Source organism: Anopheles ziemanni, chromosome 3 (genome assembly GCF_943734765.1).
Source record: "Anopheles ziemanni chromosome 3, idAnoZiCoDA_A2_x.2, whole genome shotgun sequence".
Lineage (NCBI taxonomy): Eukaryota > Metazoa > Arthropoda > Insecta > Diptera > Culicidae > Anopheles > Anopheles ziemanni.
Window position 1 is genome coordinate 97,276,235 of NC_080706.1, and position 25,090 is coordinate 97,301,324.

Below are 25,090 nucleotides of genomic sequence, written 5' to 3' on the forward strand. Positions count from 1 at the left end.
TAATAACTGCACTTCAATTCCTTCTGATATCGATTCTATTTCATGTAATAAATCATTGTTACTTTTTCAAAGTCACTTTAAATTTTACTGATGTCTCACCCTTTTCCACCATGTTTCAACAAAAATCTCTCTTAACATTCTCTAAACAGCTGAATGGTGAATAAAATCTGGCGTGAAGGACATCAACAAAACAGAAGAATATAGCAGCACCTACGGCATATCGACGCTCGTTCATATAAAAAGTAACCCAAGAGATTCTCTACTGATGAAGTAAAAGGCACTCGAAGTTGTTAATTGTATTTTAACTGCTAATTTTATTTTTACCAATATTGTTGTTATTAAAGTTTTACGTTACTTAAAACCTTTTGAGAGCAGTATTACAAACAACAAATCGACCAATTCAGCAGACTGCACTGCAAATTAGTGACAGAAGTAATTCAAACAAGGAACGAGAATTGACTTTACGATCAGAAAAACCTTTTAATATTCTTCACCACACATAAAGTTTGGATTGAAAATTAGAAAAGAAATCGTCGAAATTTAAAAGCTGTAACAGTGCGCTTAGTTTCGTGAGTTTGTGTGCGTGTGTTTGAAATAAAGTGTGCCAAACGCCACCTTCCTCTTCGGTCTGTCCAAACGATCCTGTTGCGGTACCGAGTACGTTCATTTTGTTCCCTGGAAGCTTGTTCCTATTCGCGGAAATCGTGTTGCAGCTGTGTTGTATGTGGTCAAAAATTGATTGTTGAAAAGTCTAAGGGTTAAGCTACCGAAGAAATATCGTAGTGACTATAAACTTAATCGCAGGATCACGGAGCTTAACACCAGCGATAGCGGAAGTATAAGTGTTTCTATCGTATCAACTACAAGTACCCGCTAAATAAATCGACAACATGGCGGCTAACATGGAACAGTTTTCCGAGTTGGAACTATCGAAGGAGGATCGTGAGCAAATCTTCGACCCACCGTTGGACGCCCCCAAGACACAGAATGGTGCCAGGTGAATACAGTATTTAATACAGTAGCTCTTCTTGATTTAGCAAAACTATCCTTTAGCGGAAATCTCGTAGGATCTTGTAGAGAAAAAATCTGTACCACATTAAATGCCAGGTTTTTAGAGCAATACTTTTATTGCATTGTTAAGGAAGTGCTTGCGGCAAGAGACACTTCTTATCATGCATGTAAAGTAAACGGATTGGGGAATACGCATCTATTCCCCAAATCTTTAAAATAAGTTAGTCAGATCCTAAACTTCTTCCTAAGCCAGCTCGATTCGAATAATCGCGCGCAGTTTCGCGATCATTTCGCGTTTACTAACCCGTACCAGACCTCGTCATGGAACGGTTTTCTTTTATTCTGCTTCAAAGAGCTTACTCCGGATTGTATGGCTTTTGATATGGTAGTTGAAATCTTCGTTTTCCATTGTATTTTCACTACTTCCACGCGGCTCTTCCACCGAGGGAGGATTGTTGCGTCCCGGGACTTGAGCAGGGTATTAAAATCCATCCCCTTTTCTGGACCGGGACCTTTTTTCGGGTCCCAGTATATCCTCAGAGGAATGTATTATTGCCGTGTTTCCACCGACAAAGCTGAGTGAGTCAAATGAAGGCCCAAAACTAAACTTTGGGCCTCTCGCTTCCTCAGGTTCGCTTCGATTTTCGCGCCCGTTTTTAAGGTAATTTGAGGGTCCGAAACCTTTCCTCGCCGTTGTCGTTTCACAGGAAGCGCAAGCAAAAGTGTGGAATGAAGAGAGCAAAGAAAAATGTAGGACTTTGATGTTTGCCTGCTCGACTGGTCCATGAGGGATTGCATAAACTCACTTCGTAAAATTAACATTTCTGCTTATTGCAAATCGACACTAACAAACGTTCATGCATACATTGGTTAAAGTTATGTCATTACAGATTAAAACATTATATAAAAGTGTGTCAAATGATTTCAGTAGGTTTTTATTGAATCTGCTTTATATGTTTCTAACCAATTATTGTGTTTCGTCAATATGCTCCATAAAATGCGAGAGCAAGTTCGTTTTGTTCTACATAAAAATAAAACGCAGACGAGAGGTAGATGAGGTAGCCTCAGGGCCCAAGAAATCTCTGATAGGCAAAAACAACATTCCGTTGTCAGCGATCTGTACCTAACGGGACATTTTGGATCGTTCCCCGAAATTCAGCTCATGGGAACGAACAGAAAAAATGAGGAAAGAGGAAAACTGCCTGCTAAACTTCAGTCCCTTTTCTTATGGATGCCCTAGCAGCGTTTCCACATGATCAACAGAGTTGGTTACTGAAATAAACGAAATTCTAGTGTTTCCCAAAATCTTGCAAATGATAAGATTCTGGACTGTCGCCTAGCATTGTTATAATTTATTGAGTTCTGGATTAAAGCATCGTGGGCAACTTAAGACCATTCGTAGTTGAGACTTTTATATGTTTTTGATGCACATATAATGCAGTGCGATGCTTATATCCACGCACTAACGAAATTAAATCGATTAGCTTCGGTGCTAGGTGCAAGGGTTTTCGTAGTACATAAAAAACATACATGGTCCCAGGCAGGCAAACAATTTCGTTCATTAATCACCTGTTCCCTGTAGTCTAAAGCGTCTGGTCACCGGCTGGCGGACATGATGCACATCCGATTGTGAATCCACAGGTATTGGCGCATTAAACTCAATTCTTCTTCTAATTTCACGTCTGGGTTCCTATCAAGCGTCGTCTCGACCGGACGAAATTGCGAAAAGCGAAAGCTGCAGCAAATGCTGCACTTGATATGCAAGGAAGGTGAAGCGAAAGAACGGAAGTTTTTCGGGATACGCGTTGCAATCTTCACTAACCTTGTGATCCGGTTTTGCCACTTTTACTATAATCATACGGCCCAGCATCCCGGCTACCCTGTTTGTGTTTTTGTTTCATCTATCCTTGTAGCAGAGAATATCACCATCTTAAGATCGGGTCTGCACATGGAAGAAAAATACTCTGCCAGCGAAAAGAAACCCCTCTAACCTTGAGTGAATCTTGGGTAGACGAATAACAAAGGAGAATAAAAAACAATCCTAAAACTTGCAGAAAAGAAGCAAGAGGCGCTCGCGAATAAACGTGGACGAGCGGCTTCAGGAAGGACTTCCGCTCATTCTCGTCCCATCCACTCTTACAACCTCTATATGCTCATCCTATTAGCCGCGGGTCTGATGAATCTATCGCTACTCTTGCCACCCATTTGCAGATGCGCGTTGTATAGGAGTTTTCTTTCGAACTTGTACTTTACTGCCTCGACAGGTTTCAAGGGTAGTTTGGGTTCTTCCAGTTTATTGAAGTTGCGGCGGGAGTATAAAATCCAAATTGCATCCTTCCAAGAATTCAGAGGTTTCGCTGCTGTATTATTTTCCAGGCTATAGAATAGAGAATGAAATAATCGGACCATCAAGCGAATATTAGTTGAGAAAACACAAAATTGTATTGAATCAAGTTAAAATTGTTCTTGTTATTCGACGAAGTGCATTGCGTGGTGAAAACAATGATTGTGCAAACGAATAATCATTGCATTGCGCTAGTGAGTTTTTTGACTGAATGAAATCTATGTTTAGGCTCACACGCAACATACTTCATCAATTAAAGCTTTAGCATCGAATTCAATATTGAATTCAATGGATTATTTGGCTCTAACTTCATCGCAACTTATTTATTGTCAGTGGCGGATTTAACGGAGCGTGGACTGAGCGGCCAAGGTCAAACTTCTTAATGATCGACAGGTAATAGATTGGTACGAGGTCAGTTTTACACTAGTGGGTATAGTACTGTTAATCATATAATCAAAAACTGTATGCTAAGAACCATATCGAACTAATAAAAGAAAAGTCCAATACATAATCACAGTCGAAGAGTAATAAAAGAAAAATATTTTATATTGAACCAATTGGAACAACAAGATTTGGGAATATATCAAGCATAGGACTATAATAATGTGTTGGATAACTTAAACAGTTGCATCCAACTGATATCGAGCAATGCTTTTTTGGACTTATACTGCTAGATGTTGTTATACATATGAAAAAGCTGCATACCATTCTTTATAACAATTGTTATTCCTTCTCAAACGAGTTACGAGTTTTACCGCTTAGGGCCTTATGAGTGCAAATCCGCCACTGTTGATTGTACATGATAAACTATGTGTTGCCCTACGTTACGGTTATTCCACCCAATACGGAATCGTTGAAAAAAAGTTTGTAGACCGCTGTTCTAATCGAACAAGCAGCACAAGATATGACATGCTGATATCTTCTACTTAGAGACCAATGAATAATAATTTCACCTATCTCTAATAAACAAGTGATGGTACATATAAAATACAGACTCCGCGAAAAAAACCCAACATATCGGGTGCATGAATACCAGAGGGACGCAGCAACGTCAGCATGGAAATAAATTCTTCTTCCAAGAGCTGCATGCGCAGCAAAACATGCTTAGAAAGCATGAAATTGTGATTTTCTCTGCAAGGAAAGGATTAGGTTATAAAATAACGCCCCTATGGCTTAATAGCTGGGCTTCCATTTAAATCGACAACGAGGGAACTGAAACGCCCAGGAACCGAGTCTCTAACTCTCATATGTGTTATGTAAGTGGAACCCGCTGAGATGGATAGCATTACGCCACGAGCTACCCTCTGAGGAGCTCCATTACAATCGAACCAAGAATTCCTGGAGAAACAGTTGAGTGCATTCCGATGACGTTGCAACAGCCGATTTCACAAAAGAAACCCACCTATTCCACAGCCATGAAAGATATATCAGAGTACTTGCTATATCGCCTTAATGTAACGCAGCTCTTGTTGTTTTATGAACACATATTTGATTATTATGTTCATTACATTTCCTTACCATTAATAAAAAGGAATAGTTGGAAAAATTTGAAAAGCGTATTTTAGTGGTAGTGATAAGTAAGTGATTCTTTTCAATATTTTAAGTGGACGGCTATCTTTGGTCAAAATTAGCTTGTTCTGATAAAATAATTTGTCAGTTTGGATAAATTAATTCAATGCATACGATATATACCCAAAACATCAGCTGAAGTGAGATAGACAACGGAAGAACGAAAACATTGCCGAAAATATGAAAATCTCATATTTAGGTAGTCAAGGAATAAAAGGAAGTTAGTAGAAGAGAGGAAAGAGAGAGGCTTCTTTTGCGTTTTCTTCGTTTGGAAAGGGAAACGAATTTCGCTTCAAGTGTCAATCATTGCTCGTTTTGGGATTGTTGTGGAACTATTTCCCGGTTTGCTGGTTTTTGTTTGCTTCTCCCGTGCTCTCGTTGGGAACACAGATCATATCCAGGCCCGTTTTTCACCCGTTCACTATTGCCTGCATCTTTCTAAAGCAGAAGGGGATCTGATTCGTATTTATGCTTTACGATAGGCAATGGAAGCTATGCATCCGTTTTTAGTCCAAACATTCGACAAGGGAACTATTCGGCGGCCTAATGCCACAGGAAAACGCAAGGGCACGAGCGCAATCTGCCAAAAATTGGTCGGCTAACGTGCGCGAAAACAGATCCTTTGACAACGTTACGCTCACACACACCCTGGCCCGGAGCGCCAGCGAGTCGATGTTCATTGAGCAAATGAAAGGAACAGCAGGCTCGTGCAACTGGCAAGGGTTTCACCGAGCAAAACTGCAGGATGTACGAAAAAGAGATAGTTTTGCTTAGTTGACGAGTGTGGTGAACAGTGTGATCGACGGTTTTATGAAAAAAAACCACCCAAAACGAAGAAGTGGCCAAGATGGCAAGATGGAGATTGGACAAATTCTCATCAAAATTCGGCATTGGCTCGGAACGGTCGTTGCCTTCTTCTTTCAGCGTTATCTTATTAAATTTGCCTAGTCGCGTTATTTTAATTTCCATCACGATTCTCTTTCACTCCTTTTTGCTTCTTGAGCTTGCATATATCCTGAATGATGTATCCTGTTCGCTAAGAGTCACTGACGCCTATCGGCCTAGGGATACAGTTACTAAAAATTCAAATTACCTAGATGGTTATCTGCTAAAAAGACAACAGAAAGTACGCCAAGAACGATTAATTTAAAATGCTTTAATTGGAGGGAATTTTAGAACTTCTTATTAATTAGATATTAACGAGATGCATTGTGCCTCCTATGCCATTTCATCTCACAAATTTCAAGTACGTGTAAAAATATTGATCTTCTAAAACTTGGTTTTGTTAACTTTTTAATGCCGTTTGATTTAATGAGGCACGTTTCCTCGCCTTACATTACCATTGACCAACAAACACAACAAACTAGAACAAATGGTTGTGTTCGATAGTTTACAAGCATACTAGAAGAGTCGCGAAAGAAACTTTCGCAACAGTGAAAAATCGTTAAATGGAAAACGTGCCTATGACCGGTAAATACAGGGTCAAATGAAATGTAACCATCGGTGAAGAATTTATGTGCATCCATTCCGTTAGGTGCACATAGGCATATGACGCTTAAACGCTTATATCGTGATGGAATAATCCTGATTTGATGCTGATGGTGGAATTACTGGTCCTGTTGGTCTGGATGTATAATTCTCCCCTTAGCTCTGGCTCAGTGTTGATCTTTGCCTAACTCAGTGTTGATCTTTGCCTGCTAGAATGATCTCTGGGAAGACACGAATTGTTGCAATCATTTGTCAGGTGTGGTGTGTGAAAATATATATCTCTGAGCGAAAATAAACAGTGAACGACATATTTTAAGAATCGATGGCTAAGAAAAAGAAATGGAAGAACATTTAAATTTATGAAAGGGGGTGATGCAACGATATTGGACATGTGGCATACAACAGTAGGGTGTGCAAAATACGATTGGCTAACACTAAAATCTAATTAATTGAACAGTTGAATATTTTTTCAAGAAAACAAGGCTTTCTTAGAATCCAGAACAGTTTTCTAAGCAATATATTCTAGTGTTAAGTACGATCAAATACATCAAAACATCTGCAGCAAAACGATACGTTATTCTGAACAGACCCCTTTAACCCTAAATGGGTTACCAAGTATCGGCAAAAAGTATGATAAGCAGGAACCAACAGGTTCCATATCAGTTAGCGGCAGAATTTAACTATTTTGATTTAGCAATTTATTTCTTAGGTTTCCTGTAAATTAGCTCAGATTATTAATTCACGAAGCTTCAAGCCTCTTCCGATGAATTCTACCAGCAGGGCTTAGGTTTGGTCGGCTCGTTCTTCTAACGGGAAAAATTTCTAAAAGTAAGGAAAACACCCTACAAAGAAGATGGTTCCGAATGAAAAATCACCCGTTTGTGGACCCTATCTAATCTTACAAGCTTACCCGTGTCGATTCGCTTCAATTATCTTTCCGTTACCACAGTTAACTTTCATTGACCTTTTCTTTGAAGTTAACTGTGATAACGGAAATATACGATATTAAATAATGTTCCATTCTCCTCAAATAAATCCAGCGGTCGCATTGCCATTGTACAAATGACTTACATAGACCGTACGGTTTTTTCCGGTATCAGCTTGTTCCATTGGATTATTTTAATTATCAATTGGCCGAGATTACTTCTCTAACTATGGATCTCTCGTCGTTATGTAATCATAATAAACTTTATTGAGTTTTTAAACTTATTCCATTTTTAGGTGTTTTTAAGTCATGATTGCAAATTTCTTGAAGGGGTTTTATTTTTATTATATCAATATCATTTATAATATTGTTATATTTCGTTTCCCATGATGTGCGTTTGTAAACTCTCAAACATTTAATCAAGAGCATAAAAGTTTGTACTGGAAGCATATTGCACCATCTTGGAGAAAGCTTTTCCTATCTGGGTCAGTTATTTATTCATTTCTTATAACGTTTCTGTCTCTAGGGTAGCAACGAACCCTAAAGCGATCAAGATACTCCGTTAACCATTGCTCAGGACAGTCGAGAAAGCCGAGGGAGCCCCAAATGAAAATCCCGTAACCAGTTATAGGAAAACACCGTTTCTCGCAGCGTTTTTAGCGTTGCCAATGCGCGCATGTGGCTCAAGCATTTAGGAAATAAAATGAATTTTCCACTTTCATTATTACTCATATTGTTTCATAAAAATGGTTAATTAATCTTCATTTTTCTATTCCTTTTTTCTCTCGATGTAGGTAAGCAATCCAAGGATCCTTGTGTTATCAATTGAAACTAGAAGATATGGCTGTTATATGTCATACCATTATATGATGTACAAAGTGAGTAACATCATTTTTTGAATCATGGTTTGAGTGTCTTGTGTGTTGGTCGAATACTCTCATAAACTAAGCATTTTTTTGTTGATTCCTCTCGTAAACTTTGAATTTGAATTTTTTTAACAACAAGAAATGAACCAAAAGGGGATGTGATGGTAGTTTCACATATTCGGTGCCACACGTTAACTAAACGCAAGAAGATATGTATGTGTCAATTCTATCAAATTATTTGGAAATGTATGAGTATATTTTGTTTTTATTATTATTGTTTTTTTTATCCTTCCTCCTTGCTTTTATATTTCGCTGGCGCCTTAGAATTCCCCTCTTTTACTAATCCTGTGGCCTTGTTGCTTTTTCATACTTTACTTCACTCATTTTTTCTCTTTCTCTCTCATTTATGTATTGTTCCACTCAATATATTTCCTTATCCTTCTCTCTCCCTCTTTCTATCTCTTTCTTTCATTATTTCTCACATTGCCTCCGTTTTCACTCTACTCCTAGTACATTCCTTAAGCCGCTCTATCAGTTAAAGATTGAAGCTTCGTATTATTTTTATCTTATTCTTTTTGAGAATTTTCTTGGCTGTTTTAGTTCCTATCCGCTTCCTGTTTATTTTTCGCTTCGTTATTTTCTCTTTTCCTACTCAAGGTTGAGTTTCATTCCTCTTTTATCCCTTATCCTCTTTAACGACTTGTACAACGTGTGATCCGCTAGCCTCTTCTCATCCCCGCGCCTTAACCAACCACTCAGTTCTTTTGTTGGGTGCCATTATTATTTTGGCTTCTTAAAATTATGTTCGCCCTACATTTTCCGGTAGGTCTATCCCTTCAGGTTTTGCTTTAAAACGCGCCCGGTTTTGCTCTCTGACATATTTTATGTTCTTCAATTGTATGTGCAACCATATAAAGGCTAACTAAAGTGTTCTTTCTCGTCTACACTCCAAAATGATCGGCATAGTTTTATTGATTTCCCAACTTCACTGCTATAACTAAATTCACTAGTAAAATGATTAAAAATGCATATTTTACTATCTGGCGTACCATCTCAAAAAAAAAAAAAAAAATACTAATGTGTCGCTGTTGCATTCAAAAGAAGGAAAGAAAAATTCTCCCCTACAGATTCCTCTATTCGATAATAAATTTTGAAAAACGATTTATTACGCTATACACTTTAGTACGAAACGATAACGAAGCCCACCAATTACATAAGGTTTTCTTTGTACTTATGGTTTATTATCTGCACAGTATTTATGAATGCCTTGCGCAATTAAGTTTACTTGTATGGTTGATGGCGATCATTGTGGCATTAATTATCATCCAAGCCCAAAAGAAATTAAGATCTAATAATGGACCTACTTTCTAAGCACAATCGTTAGAGCATTGGTTTTCGTTGTTGTTTTCCAAACCAATGTGCAAATGTTCTCAAACCAATGTGCATTTGTTATTTAACCTTACCATTTAATCCCTTCCTTTGAGAAAAAAATCCGAATTTCCCCTTATGTAACAGAAAGAATAATGCATTTAACGAATATGCTTCATGCATATTTATTCTCTTTTTCCCTCGATCAAATCCTGTCTAATGCACCTGTGCTGCAGATTCGATGGAGAAAAACCAGAAATTAAACATCCTGGATGCAAAAATGCACTTCTTCTATCAAAACATAGGACGCATGAATGTGTGTGAGAAGTATTTATTTGTTCTTTTATCATAGTAAAAGGGCGGAGTTTTCCGGTTACACAGCATGGAGAGGAGGGCATACTGCGGCTGCGAACTCGTGCCCATAATGAAGGCATTTCTAGGCATGCAACAGGTACCGGCCGGTGCAATTTGCAATGCAATTTAGCCCCCTCCCTGCCATGTGCTGTCCGAGAATCGGAAGGGTTTGCGAAAAAGGGTGATGATGCGTTTTGTGCAACAAGTAGACCCGGCCGGAAGCAACATTCGCACTTCTATCGTCGATTACAAAGGGTGAAAAAGAGGATGAAAAGATAGAACACATGCTGTGACACGTTGTCTGTAGGTATTTGCTAAAATAGCCTGCAACAGCTGGTTGCGCGAAGCATGTTTATTTGTTTCATTTTTTTCTAACTCTGTTCGTTTTCCCCTTCGATTAGTTTTCCACGGTATTTTGGAAAAGTAATACAATTACAAATCTACCTTTCCTGTGGGAGTATACGTGTATTCAGTCGTGATCTTAGGTACCTGTTATTTACATGAGATCCATGAGTTGAATTTGATATTATTGAAACTGCAACAGGTTTGAGCCTGTAGAGATAAATAAAAGAATTAAGTTGAAAATTAATTTTATCGCCCTTGCTTTTATAATTATCATATGTAAATGTGTTATCAATTATTCTTGACAAGTGTATTGCTTTGTATATATCTATCTAGAGCATTAGCTTTTATACATGAGTCGATAACTTGTATATCGGAGAATAGTTATAAACAATTGACATTAAAAAATATTAAAATTATCTGGTTAGGGACGTACTCATTTTTATTGAATAACAACTGCTAACTCTATTAGGTTCTTCCAGTTGTAATGAAAGATGGAATTATAACACTGAAAACCCAACCTGTTTGAAGTATTACTATGTGTTGAGGCAAAAAATGAAAACTACAAAACGATCGCTTTGATCCTGTCGGTAGCAGGAAAAAATCACACGGATCTAACGTACGTTCGTATCCACCATAATCGGCACCATGGGGAGCAAACTGCGGCGTCGCATACTCTCTCACGAATCTCGTATGTTCCCCAAGATGGGCGAGAGAATCTGAGCAAAGCCCCACACAACCAACTACATTTCTTTTTGCCCCGTTGGGGCCAGAGCGCCATCTCGTCGGTGATCCATTCGGACGATCCAATTCTCCTCCATACCCTTGTGCTTATTCCGTCTACCTTCTCTTGCTGCCCTTTTTTGCTGTACGATCATTGCATACAAAGAACGAAAGGCTTGCAATTCTGTTAGCTCCCTTTGCCAAGCGCGAGTTGGCGGACTCTGTCGACACAAAACTCGGTGTCCGCCAGGCAGAGATCGATCGATATTGGTCGTAGGTCGTTCGTTGCACGTTTGAGGAACGTTGTTTTGTCGATTCGTACCACTTTAAATATTCCGACAGTGCTGTGAGAGTCTGTTAAGCGCATTTACGCGTCTTTCGTGTGTTTTCTGCGCGCATTGGATATTTCGGTAGGTTCGAAGCCAGATCAGAGCTAAATCAGAGCACACCTTTTGGTGCTCGATACTTCCAAAACCAGGTGTCGGTACGATTGTTCGTTTCCTCAAGCAATTCAAGCACTTTCAAGATGCGCATACAGTGCCACGTTTGCTCGACGTTAAATTTTATCAGTGAACACATCATTTAGAGTACGAAGAGTGAACAGCAAGGCTGCTTCGACCGCAAACAAGTCGAACGTCAGCAAATTCTGTTGTGTACGTGTAATGTCCACTGTCCACTGGAAAAATGTCTACAGTGCAAACTAACGACACATGCACATAATCCCGTCTCTCTCAGTGAACTTTGTTCAAATCAATCTGTGGAGTGCGAGTGAAATCTGACGACCTGGTTGTTATTCTTGAAAATATGTTGCCGTCAAACACACCATCCACCAAAGCGCAATCGAAATCGCAAATTATGCTGATTAAGCGTGAAACGTCAAAGAGAAGTCAACAAAAGTGTCGCATAGATAGATTGAAGTAAATCACACCCGGGGGTTTAACTTGATGTGGAACCAGCGAAAGGGGAGCCGGTTGTGGTCTACTTGGAGCGCACGAATAATGTGACGTAAATCGCGAGAAAATTCCGAGAACCGCGAGAGAGAGTGAAGAGCGAACTCTTGGGCTTAAAATACGTGGAAGGCCGGCGTGAATGGGGGAAGAGTGTCATAGTAGGGCCTGTGCCCTTTACCACAAATGGTTCCCGCGCACTTGACGGCATTGCACAGTTGGCTGTGTTGCGGTTTTCATGTTGGTTTACAACTAGCCGGTTTATCAATCTCCGTGTTCGGTGGTGGTCGCGGCTGCATCCATGTGTATTGGTGTCGTGGCTGAGGCACACGATTATACTGGCTCGTCCCCGTGTATGCCTAAATGCGATGTGCCGCATCATCATTCTCGCGTAGCCCTCGCCGGTTAGTGACATATTTTTACTCCCGCCTGTCTGGCTGCGGCAAGTGCGCGTGCATACAGTCCGTGCATCATACGTACGTAACGGTCAATAAGTTCCATCTATCTCCTATTACGTAGTACGGTACAGGAAACGTTATTGCTACGTCAATCGTGATTGTTGTTGCCTGCGTGCATCGGCCATTTTGGTGTGTTTTGTAGTTCAAATGCTAGCGGAACGGATTCTGCGTTCATCTTTATCTCGCTGTTCGAGAGTGTTCCATGTATGGGTGCAAATTTGTCCCGTGTAGATCGCGGAAGAATGTTTTCGTACCTTTCCGTCGCAGTTCGTGGCTGGAGTGCTGTTGTTGAATACATTTTCGATTGGCAAGCCTGAACACGTGCTTCTAATGCTACCATTATGATCATGTGTTTGTCACATAAATGTATTCCATGTGAATATGTACGAACCTTTATCAATATGCAGGAAACCATATCGACTTGAAAGTACTCCGTCTAATATGCTCGATTGTTCCGATAAAACGACTACTGCTACATTCAAACAACATTACACCTGTATGTCACAGAATTTACGCACAAACGTATTGGTGCCTTTGACATCAGAATGGTAAACGAAGCAAATTGTAAAACAAGTGACCTATTTCAGCGTGATCGTTAGATAAAATATCTTTATCGCAACATTGTTGTAATTCCTCTTTCCAAATGTGTTTTTCTTTCAAACTCAAAGTTTAAATTTTACTTTCCTTCCATTTTTCTCTTTTCGGTTTGTTTTGTTGGTTTCTCATGCATATTGTGAACGAACGATTTGGAACTACAATGAAAACTAAAAGTGAAGTATTTAGATGTCGGAAATGCTTTAAAAATGACTATCTACCATTCTGTCCGCCTCTCTTTGTCCTATAACGTCCTATAACAGGTTATACAAATTCTTTTTAATCAAAACTGTATCAAAACACTCACTGAGAAACTTGTTGATTGCTTAACTTTGAGATTTTTTAATGAATCGCTGAATGTTTAAACTTTGTGAAAAAATCAATCGCCAAAACTATTGAGCTGAATATTGTGAAGTGAAAAATAAATTCGAACAAACACGAACAAGTGAGAATAGAAAAATTAATTCTGCATATGAAAGAGCGCGTGAAAGTCGACCAAAAACAATTACTCCACGCACGCGCCTCGTATTGATCGCATCCGGTTGGCCAACACTAATATGGCCCACCATCAGTACCAGCAGCAGCAGTATCAGCAATCACAGTACCAGTATCAGCAACAGTCGCACTACGGCTACCAAATACCACAGTACTCGACTGGATTGGCCGAATATGCTCAGCAGAACAATCCGTCCTCGGTGGTACCACCATTAGGTGGCGGAATTTGGTTGAAAGCTTGCTATAACCAATTAGACCAGCCGCGAAACGGTACATCGAATAGTACCGACCAGAATCTTCACCAGTCCTTGTATTCCGATTCCAACCAATTGCTTATGCCGTTTAGGTAGGTGTCGATAACGCTCAAAAAACATTGCAAGAAATCTTTACATTTATATGACGCAGTTGCTGCTTTCTTTCGGCGCTTTTTTTATCCACACATATTGTTATTTCCAGGCACAATAAAATATAACTTTCCAGATCCATACCTTAAACATGTACTTTTTTCTCTTCTATTTGCAGGTAAGCAACAAAATGTGCAGTAAATTCGACACGGTCGAAAGAGGCATTTCATAGAAGCAACTGAGGTAACCAGTGTAATGGTTATTTGGTTTTATCTAGCATATGTTTGCTGGTCTACCATAAGGAAAAATACATAGAAATGGATTTTATTTGCTCAGCTGAAGCTGAAACGATAGTTTATGGAAAACGATTTTCATGCCCACACAGAACAAGGGCTGTGTTTGAGCTCGACTAAATGAAAAAACCGCTAGCCGATCTATTTACTGATAAGCAAGTTTGCTTAGTTGCATTGAATATAAAAATAACCATAACAATTACCCATATGATCAAAGTGCTTCAACTAAAGAAGTTGAGAAATAGATTTAATAGAAAGGTTCGTAATGTTTCGATTTCTAACCTCCTTGCAAACTGTGTGAATAAAACCTTCGACAACTTTCCTCTCCTAAATGAGGTGATCCGGTCTCCGTTGGGATTCGAACCCACGGCAAACGCGAAGGTTCCATATGTGCTAAAAGATCATGTTATAACCAGCCGGCCCTAGCGGCTTAAACCATATGAAATATATGCGTTCGTACGCAGTGCAAATTTCGCTACAAGGAAAAATGTGTGTCATAAAGTAACAATGGTAAACCAACATTTTGGCCCAACGTGTTGGTTTTCATCGTTCACATTTAGTACCACATGTTCGCCTCGTGGGTTTGAATCGATCAAGGGTCCAGCACGCTACATTTTTGTAGGATTTCAGTAACGAACAAGAACTTGATGTTGCCGTTCCTTTCCCCATTACACTACATACAATGCCCTTATCAGAGACATCACCCAGAACAGATCGTCGAGAAGTGCTGAATGGAGCTTATTGGTGAGCAACAGAATGAAAAACAAACATTTGTTATCAATACAATATATTTTCTACAATTTCCGGATGACGCCGTTAGCCCACAATCACACATGAACATGCTTTTTCAAAATGTGTATATGAAATGTGAAGAGAACATTTACTCGCCTGATATGTTGCACGACTATGCTTCGGTGTTTAAGTGGATTGTGAAAAGAGAAAACATAACACACAAAACATACTCAGTTGAGTAGGACTACACTTCAGCACTTGGGCTCAAGAAGTGACTAAAAATAGTTTAGCAGTATATGTAGGGTCAATGATGAAAAGGAAGAAAGTGAGATAATAGTGGTGTTATCTCCAGACCTTCGTGACTGGAATGATAGATTATGCTTTCATTCATAAAAATAAGCTATGTTAAATTTGTCGGCTTCTTTTGGCATGTCATGCCGTCCCCGCTAATCGTGAATGTCTGTTTCTTTCTTTTGACCTATTTTTTATGCTACCATCCTTAGATCGCGTCCAACGAGTGTAAGAGTGTGTGGGTTACAGATCGATGCGTTTTAAATGTGTGAAACACGATCTATGTTGTGTAATAAAACCAAACTCACCTTGCTTTATGTGAGCCAATAGGTCCATAAAAGGCATGATTTACGTATATTAAGTAAATATTTACAATATGTGGTAAAAAAAAATCAATATTCAAGAACCCCGAAGAAGTCGAAAATGCTCGATTTAAATTCTTTGTCTTTGGAAGAAATGAACCCAGAGTTGTGTTTTATGGATTATTGCGACGAGATTCATTCATATGAATCTGTTACCCAAGATCATTCCATAATGATCAGGAACGCAAAGATCATGCGACTAAAACAAGGTTGCCTTCCTTGAGAATTCTTCACAAATTCATGATTCATGAATCTCTAAATCGAGACAAAGTGTAGTTCAGATTCATTATTCTGATTCTGAATTACTGAACTCCAGAAGAGCCGCATTAATCTTTTGTTCATTGCACATTGGTCTGGCTCGTAATTATTTTTGGAACTGTTCATTAACCAAATTCTTTTAAAATTGAATTTAAAATGTGTACAATACCCTAGAAGTATGTTTTGGCTCGTACTACTGCGGAATCGTCCACTAGTTGCTACATAGCTCAATCGCAAAAGGTTAAATGCAATTTGTTGCAGACGGATCTGTAGCTTGCCGACTGTGACTGTACGTCTTGTGGACGAAGGCGCGACAATGTTTGTCGAACCTGTTTTGCACGTTTTTTTAACAAAATAAAAAAGGAGTGAGGTTTGTGTACCTTGCGAATACAAAACAATGAAAATCGAAATGCGGTCATCAGTTATCCGTACAGCTTTCGGTTTTTTGTACCATCTCACTGGTCGCTGTGCAGGGAGGAAGACGACTGTCGGCAGTTCCCTTACAATACACTCGCCCATTCCTTGCCGCCAAACGTTTAGTGGTTCCGCGTGCATTATGCTAATAGAAAGCGAGTCGGATGCGCACTTCCGCAACTGGGAAATGCAGTTGAACGGGTTTTAAGGGATGCATTAAGTACACATGCAAACAACCCATTGATTCTCTTTATCTCTCTACCCATTCCCCATACGAAACCGGATGAAACCAACGTGCGGAATAACTACATTGTGTGCTGCATTCGTTATTGGAATATGAGTCTCATCACTAAGCATCAGTAGTGCCATTGAATATTGTTTTAAAATGATTTCTAAAATTATTCTAACTTAAAATATATGGATCTTTCTCAGGGTATCAACCTATCCATTCATGTTGTAAAAATTTCCAGGGGGTTTTATGTACCTTGGAAAGCCCAGCATTGAATTTAACAATTGACTCGGGTTACACTACTTCGAACATTAAGAATATCACGTGCTGCCACGGATGATTATACTTGACTTCCTAAGCACCGAAACTAACGAAAACTATTGAAAATTTCAACTAAAAAAACTAACATAAAACAGTAAATCTTATAAACAACAGGCACAACAATACACGGATGGCTAGTGGTCCGCAAGCACAAAGTCATTCTTAGCTAAATAAGCTGTCAAAGACTCGCTGGGTAGTCCCTTCCATGACTCATGGTGGCGTGCATACACGTGCATTCTGCTCACTCATCCCTTAGCCAATGCACCATTCTTTTACATCCCAAATGGACAGGGAGGAAGTATGGAAGATGGATAATGTTGGCGGTGAATAATTCCGAGAATTCGTGCAGGAATGCAGTTTCGACGAACTTACCACCACGATCATGAGTGAGGCGTGCATCTACGTCGAAATCACGTTGGGTTAGCTCAGTTTTATTGTGATGTGATAGTTATAGTTTGTTTAAAAGCCACAATTTTGAAGTGTATTATAGTTCTGGGAGTTACAAAATAGAGCAATCAAATAAATATTTTTATGCAGCATAATCAAACGATCATCAAAAAATCGTCCAACATGATCGAAAAAAAAGAATACGAAACTTAAGAAATTTGAAATGGCAGGGAGCTTGCGAGATAAAAAAAACGTGTATTTCTCGTCCGGAGTGTAGGTTCGACTAACGAGAAATAACATTGAGCAGCAGTCACCGAAGCACAGAAAGCAGAAGAGGCTTCGTTAATTCGTGAACATGAATTGGATTCCCGTTGCTATAAATTGGCAAGCAGTGGAAAGTTCTGCGCCACTTCTGGCGGTGATGTGTAAGGTATCGCGGCCGTAAACTTCTACGGTGGTGGCAACATCCTAACTTCTCTGGAATGCGCCACCGTCCAGAAAAATCGAAACCGATCGCCCGCCCGTTTCTTTCCCGACGAGCATGAGCTGCGAGAAGATAAAGTATTTCCTTTTTATTCCCCGCTCCCAAACCAGATCGAGACGCTGTGGAATTTGAGCGACCCCAGCGAGAGTCAGTGAGCAGAGAAGGAAAATGATAAAACAAGAAACATCAAACGCGAAGATCGACCGAAGAAGTCATTAAGCAAGATCGCATCATAAGATATGCCACAAGTCGAGAGTCAGTTATGCTGGTTATACTACCAGCAGCCAAGGGTTGATGCGGCTATGCTGCGACGTAAAGCATGTTGAAATGACATCAACACTTGCAGCCGTTATAAGCAAGAAGTACGAGAAGAAACGCAGACACGCTTGGCGTAAGCCTTTCAAGGTGTAGTAAAAAAAGCGACAGACAGATCGCAGGGGAGAAAGGAGAAATGTGGGAGTTTGGAGGCTGCCGGAGGCCAGCCAAGGAGAAAGGCGTGCGACGATGGAAGAAGAGATGGAATGACAGCAAATGGGACTGTGCGACAAGGACAGCAAAGTATGCGCTCGCGTCCGCAACGCGCGTCGTGTATCGTACGCCGATCTGCAGTTCATTCACTTTTGGAGCGTCCCTTTTCTTTTTTCGTTTGTTTATTTTTGAAACATTTCAACTTTTTGCCGCTACCCCCAGTGGGGTCGTACTCTCTGGGTGGGTGCGTGCGTACGCACTCGTGTGGACTTCAGGATCGTGCATCGGGCTGGACGCATCGTGTCCATTGGTCGTTTCAATTTGTAATGTTTTCCCATTCGTGTTAAGCTAGTGAGGAAACAGTAGGGCCAAAACGAAAAAAAGGGATTCATTAGGGTTTTCGTGAAAAACCCATTGCTTTTTGCTTTGAATTGATAAACGAACATCAGAACCGTTTGTATGAAAGTTTAAACCCGACGTCAAAATAAATCGTCAACCCACTAGACCCTAAGTTGGTCGATGTGCACGATGGGAGTTACTCGTGTATAAAGTGACCACCGTGAGGGCATGAGTGTATGTTTCTTGGAAAATTCCGGCTCACTTTGCATAATTGGGTTATTCCTACACCATGTGTAAGACTTCGTTATCTCCCATACCTCACCAACCGACCGATGATGAATGAAAGGAACAAAAAAGCATGAATGGAAGATCTTCTGATGCTGCTTTGTACTCTTTAGCTATGGGGAGCAGAATCTGTGGGGTGTATTTGCTCTCTAATCTCGCTTTGCAGATATTCTCTTTCCCTTTCACTCGTACTTTTCCTTTCTCGCATTAATCTGACTATTTGGAGGGTCACAGGGCCACGTTCTATAGATTGGATGACACGACCCATAAAGAACGATACCCCTTCCGCGATCCAACACAACGGTGGGGAGTAGGCGTACGCATACAAACACTAACTACGATACAAATAAACTTAGCGATGCTAACGAGGAGCATCCCTTTTTGGCAGAAATGCACTTATGAAACACTGATGCCTCAGAAATCATAGCAGATGTAGTCGGCGGTTCCTCTACAAGTACAATGTGACTGTCGAGAATGCTTTGAGTAAAATACATATGGTCCATCTTAGCTTGTCGCTGCTACATCGCCTCTCGTGGAGCTGATGTGTTGCTTGGTTTGGCATCAAAAAAGGAGCTTAGCGAAAAGAAGATTGTACTGGAATGACAGTCTATTAGTTCACTGCCGAACAGCGGATGTTGATCTTGATCAGTGTAAGTTATAGGGTGGAAAATGTGGGGCTACTCAAACCACAAAGACACAGCATAATTTTTAGCATATGTAGAAAATTCTGCTTCAGTAGGAATTAAATGCGACGCTAGCGGTAAAACAAACATACTCACACACACACACACACACACACACACACAAATATACTCAAAGGGCCTCCTGCATGTTGGAAGAGGGTTCGGTGTTGATCAAGAGAAAAAGAGTCAAACGAATGTGTGCCTGTGTCATGTCCGCTACACAGCATAGGAATCGCATGAAGGCATGGGGAATAGCGACAGAATTTCACGAGAATTTCATACAGTATCCAACCGTCATTACGACAGTCGCCATCATTACAGGAATGTTGGAGCATTGGTGTGCTGTGGCGTTGAGCGTTTCAATAGTCTAGCGCGCGCCCTCATCTCTCGGCATAGGGAAGTTAACTTCCGGACGACGGTGGAAATTCTTCACGTACTCCTCGATCTCAGTTTGCCGTTGACTAGTGTCAAGTAATCAGAAAATATCACATAATTGCTTAACGTTCGCATGCTGTGTCGAGCGTGTTTCGCTTCATAGCATCGTTTCGTGTTCTAGCATGAGTGAAGATATTTCAAATGCAAACGCTTCTAGAATCAGTTCCCAATTGTACCATATATTGACGAAATACTCTGCTTTTGTTTCAGCACTACTGCCAAAATCGTCATCAGCGGAATTCCGCAACACGCTAAGTTCGACGACATTGAGCCGCTGCTGAAACCTTACGGTAAGGTGGAGCACTGCGAGGCTGGAACTAGCAAAGACCCTAATACCCAAACCGTCCATATTACCTTCGAGAATCACGACCAGGCACAAAGGTAAGTCACTTTACTTTCTTCGCCGCTAGTCAAACTGTATTCAATGACATAATCTGGACGTGTTCTGCTGTAGGGCGGTCTCCGGCTTGAACGGAGTGGACTTTGAGGGCTCCAAGTTGCTGGTGGAGCTGTCGGAGGCTAACAAACAGGCTCGACGAGCGCAGCGCAACCGTTCCCAGTACGGTACAGGCATGTCGGGAGGTGGTGGCCCCGGTCGGCAGACCGACTTCCCGTTGCGTGTGTTAGTGCAGAGCGAGATGGTCGGTGCCATCATCGGTCGGCAAGGCAGCACTATTCGGCACATCACGCAACAGAGTCGCGCGCGGGTGGACGTGCACCGGAAAGACAATGTCGGGTCTGTCGAAAAGGCGATCACGATCTATGGCAATCCCGAGAACTGCACGATGGCCTGCAAGAAAATCCTCGAGGTTATGCAGCAAGAGGCGAATAGCACGAACAAAGGTGAGATCTGCCTGAAAATCCTGGCCCACAATAACCTGATCGGACGAATCATCGGTAAGAGCGGGAACACGATCAAGCGGATAATGCAGGATACCGACACGAAGATCACGGTCAGTTCGATCAACGACATCAGCAGTTTCAACCTAGAGCGCATCATCACGGTGAAAGGTACGATCGACAACATGTCGAAAGGCGAAAGCCAGATCAGCGCCAAGCTGCGCCAGAGCTACGAAAACGACCTGCAGGCCCTGGCGCCGCAGAGCATCATGTTCCCGGGGCTGCATCCCATGGCGATGATGTCGACGGCCGGCAACGGCATGGGTTTCACGGGTCGTACCGCGGGGGGCAGTGTGGTTGGTGGAGGTGGTGCCGCCGGGGGCCCCGGCGGAGCCGGTATGTATCCTGGTTCTAACTTCCCGATGTATCAACCTCCGACCGGAGGGCCGGCTGGCGTTCCACCAGGCTCAAGCGAGGTGCAGGAAACGACCTACCTCTACATCCCGAACAACGCCGTGGGCGCCATCATCGGTACCAAAGGATTGCACATTCGCAATATCATCAGATTCTCAGGTGCCTCCGTCAAGATTGCGCCACTAGAGGCGGACAAGCCCCAGGAACAGCAGACCGAGCGCAAAGTTACCATTATCGGCACACCGGAAGCTCAGTGGAAGGCGCAGTATTTGATTTTCGAGAAGATGCGGGAAGAAGGATTCGTATCCGGCACTGACGATGTCAGGCTGACGGTGGAGATTTTTGTACCAAGTGCACAGGTAAGATTAAGTGAGCCATATCGCTCAGAGGACGATGCGCGTGGCACATTACATTCACAAGTTCAACCGGAATATTGTGTTTCCACAGGTTGGACGTATTATTGGCAAAGGTGGACAGAACGTTCGCGAGCTACAACGCGTTACAGGTAGCATAATAAAGCTGCCCGAACATACGGCCAGCACACCCGTAGATGAAGAAACGACAGTACACATCATCGGTCCATTCTTCAGCGTTCAGGTAAGCTCTCTAAAAGGTATACAATTTGTTTTCCCTTAGTTCTGACACCTTTTCTTCCACACTTTTTGCCAATGCACGCAGTCTGCACAGAGACGTATCCGCACGATGATGCAGGCTACCAATCCACCCCCGGCCACCAAGCGCCAATCGTCACAGAAAACCAAGGAGCAGGCGGCAGGTATGGCCACTCCAGCCACCAGTGCTCCCGCGACCGCCGGCTCGACGCCACCACAGCAACAGCAGTCGTCCAGTACAAACGCATAATCAAAACGTCACGTTGCGCAAGAGTATCACGAGAAAGGCGGTAGCAGCAGCAGCAGCAGCAGCAGCAACAACGACAGTGACAACAGTGGCGACGGCAGGAAAGGTGCAAGCACCACCACGGTCAACCCGGGTAACTACCTTTAGAGGGTGTTTCAAATCTATTATCAGTCGGGAAAAGAAGATTTAACTAGATGCTGAAGATGAGGACAAGAGGAAAGAAGATAGAAAGTTGCACCGAGGAAGGAGAGGAAACAATCGGAGGAAAACGCCGATCGCAGCCTGAGAAGAAGGAAACACATGAAGCCAAATACAACCCAATAACCAACAATGCAATAGCCCAGCAACAGAAACCTGATACCACCGTCCTATAGATGAGCCGGGTGCGTTCCCAATCGACGCCATCCTGGCTTCTGGCCCAGCCAATATCATTTTCCCAATCATTCTACTTCCACCGCCTAAATATTAGTTTAGGCTTAGAAATATTGTTATATTTACTCTATTACTATTTTTGCCTGTTCTATGTTCATTGCTCCCTTATTACTCAATAGTTTTCAACATAGCGAGGCGGGAATGGTGATGATTAAGGGTCGGTGACTTCATCATAATATTCCTAATCGGAGGGAGAGAGATCATGAGCAAATGCGTATTTGAAGAAGACAGGAATATTTCACAAACGCCTATGTCATCACCTGGATAGCTTATGCATGCTCTTGCTCAATCATCACAGGTGTAACAGATTGATGAATCCATAATCAAAATAGCCCATATACATACAGTGTAAGTCTTAGATTCCGCCCAGCAGCCCCAGCCGCAACCACAGCGACAACTAATGCAAAGATCAAGACCCACGTTATCCTTCTTCTGGTAGAGAAGAAGGATGAGAAATATGCAAATTATCAATAGGTTGCAGAAGAACACTAATAGCAGGAAAAAAGTTGGAAGATAAGAGAAAACATGCCCAAGCAAGATGAAATGATAAATGATAAATGATAAACGGTTAGCCGTTTCGCAACAAAAAACTGATTTACCTACATTGTTGTGTGCAGATAGTAGTCCACAAATCAATAATGGAATGATACTTTGAAGATCAGTAATATACACTATACATTAATATAAATAGAAATAAAATTTAAAAAAAATGCAAAATAAAAGACGCCAGTCGTCCAGGGAAGATAACAGATCATGAAGGAAGTATGCATGAATGGCAACTCTGAAGAATATTCTAGAGAATGCACTCATATATGTAACGAACGGAGCTCTACAGAGATTCTTGACTCTGTACACGGGATGGAAAACTGGATCAAGCCCTGTTAAAACAAAAAAGCATATGGACTCATTCGAACACGACGTACGTGCCATGCCTGGCAAAGACCTCTATTCTTTCATAACGCTCGTTATCGGATTATTATTTCTACGGGAATGCTTAAAAACATTTTTTTCCACCATGAACGAATTCAAATAATTATTCTCATTCGTGCAATTTCACCTCGTAAAATACCATCATTAAACACAAATGTTGCCATAGACTCACTTGAGGATCTTAGAGAGTAACACGGTGTAGTTTTGCGGTTAAATTATTGCCTAATTTCAACCGCAGAAATCTTGGTTAGCAGCTCGAATGAAAGATTAATTATTGTAACATTCCCAGTTTCCTTCTTAGCGATAACGCACTACAGAGCAAAAAGAGCACGATATATTGGTACCAATTGGCAAAAAATACGATCTACTGCAGTTCACCGAGAACGAAAAACCATTCTCCTACTGGCTTCAATAATTATCGATTCAAAGCATCTTGGCCACGTCACTCTGCATCTCTGGCGTGTGAATAATTGGAAACCAAGTCAGCAAAGCCGCAAGGTAGGAGATATGCGAGCGAAATAACGTACGAACTGCAGCGAAATGAAACGTAATAGAGCCAATTCGTATAAGAAATTAGTGTTTAAACCTGTTGAAAATATATGTTTTTGCTAATTTATTCAGTTGATAGAATATCGAGAATAAGAATGCCAACAACATTTGAGTGTAGTGTATGATACTGGCAGTGGAAGAGTATGGGAATCGGTAATGTCAATCAATTGAATATGTTTTTGTCTTGTCTTAAAAGATCGCGCAATGAGAGATTTAAAACTTTAGTATGTAATTTTTGTTCATTTTTAGGAAGTCTCTTAAGGGAATGTTTGGAACAATGCTTGTGGTTGTAGTTTTTCAGTATGTGCGAGTTATGAAAGTGAATGCGGAACCTTGATTGTAGAAGTAACGTAACTGGGAGATGATCAAAGGTGGTACAAAACGATGAAGCAAGAGTATTATGGCAAAGGAGGAGGTACGTTTATCGTTTGTTTTGGAAATATGTAAAAGTGAGTGAGTTTCTCAAACGAACGAATTTCATTTCGTTGGCTGCTGCAGTGTGCGTGGGAGACGTTAGGTTATTTCCCAGAGAAGTTTGACGTGCACCATGTCAAATAGCGGCTGACGATACTCGTTGTTGTTTATTGTTCGCGCTGTAGGCGGGGCACTGCCGCGAACAGCCGTGCCACTGCCGTTGACTAGAAGAGGGAAGGAGCAATGTGGGTTTGGAAGCAGGAAGGTGATTTTCTTGTTCTGCTCGATATCTAGATAGTGTGGGGAGGAGGACCTGTTGTTGTAGCATCGAATATGTTAAGCCGCCCTTTTTAGTAAGTGGTTGACCAAAGATTGTCGGAATTTTATAGCGTTTGACTCCGATGCACCATGAGCAATGTGTGTGTGTTTTTTGCTGAATACCAATGAGACAGATGCGGGCAGGTCCTCTTGAGGCTCTCAATGGGTCGCTTCCAGATCCCTAACGCTTAACTAATCGTAAGCTAGTACATTTCCTACTAACAACACGTGCTCGCTAATTTACTGAGTGGAGAGTGGTAATTGCAACTAAATCACTACGCCTCAAGAAAATTGCTGTTGAAACTCCATGATAAAACTTTATGCAGGCAAGAGAAAGCGAAGTAATAGCAAGAGATCAATCTTCCATTTGCTCACCTAAATATTAATCTTTCCCTCTTCAAGAGAAACTAACTGTAGGATAGGTAGGTAGGTAGGAAGTGGCTCTTGCATTAAACGACTGTCATTGCAATGCATCCTAGACCAACTGTAGCTGCATTGCGATGCATCTTCCTTTTGGCGATGTAGG

The 25,090-nt window shown here is 41.3% G+C and overlaps 1 protein-coding gene across 1 annotated transcript; it reads left to right on the forward strand.

Annotated features, from left to right (window-relative positions):
• Positions 1-425: 425 nt before the first annotated feature.
• Positions 426-23,325, forward strand: LOC131289503 (insulin-like growth factor 2 mRNA-binding protein 1). Its single transcript, XM_058318778.1, has 7 exons — positions 426-990; positions 19,128-19,152; positions 20,020-20,190; positions 20,264-20,982; positions 21,043-21,422; positions 21,511-21,660; positions 21,742-23,325. Exons 1-7 carry the CDS (start codon positions 891-893, stop codon positions 21,922-21,924), a joined length of 1,728 nt encoding a protein of 575 aa, XP_058174761.1. The 5' UTR covers positions 426-890; the 3' UTR covers positions 21,925-23,325.
• Positions 23,326-25,090: the final 1,765 nt, after the last annotated feature.

What these genes read in the sequence shown, in the direction of transcription:
- LOC131289503 (XM_058318778.1), top strand. Translation starts at nt 891, where the DNA reads ATGGCGGCTAACATGGAACAGTTTTCCGAGTTGGAACTATCGAAGGAG. An exon ending in CGCCCCCAAGACACAGAATG is followed by an intron (nt 991 to 19,127) that starts GTGCCAGGTGAA and finishes TAGCAGATGTAG; the next exon opens with TCGGCGGTTCCTCTACAAGT. An exon ending in CAACGGCATGGGTTTCACGG is followed by an intron (nt 20,983 to 21,042) that starts GTCGTACCGCGG and finishes GCCCCGGCGGAG; the next exon opens with CCGGTATGTATCCTGGTTCT.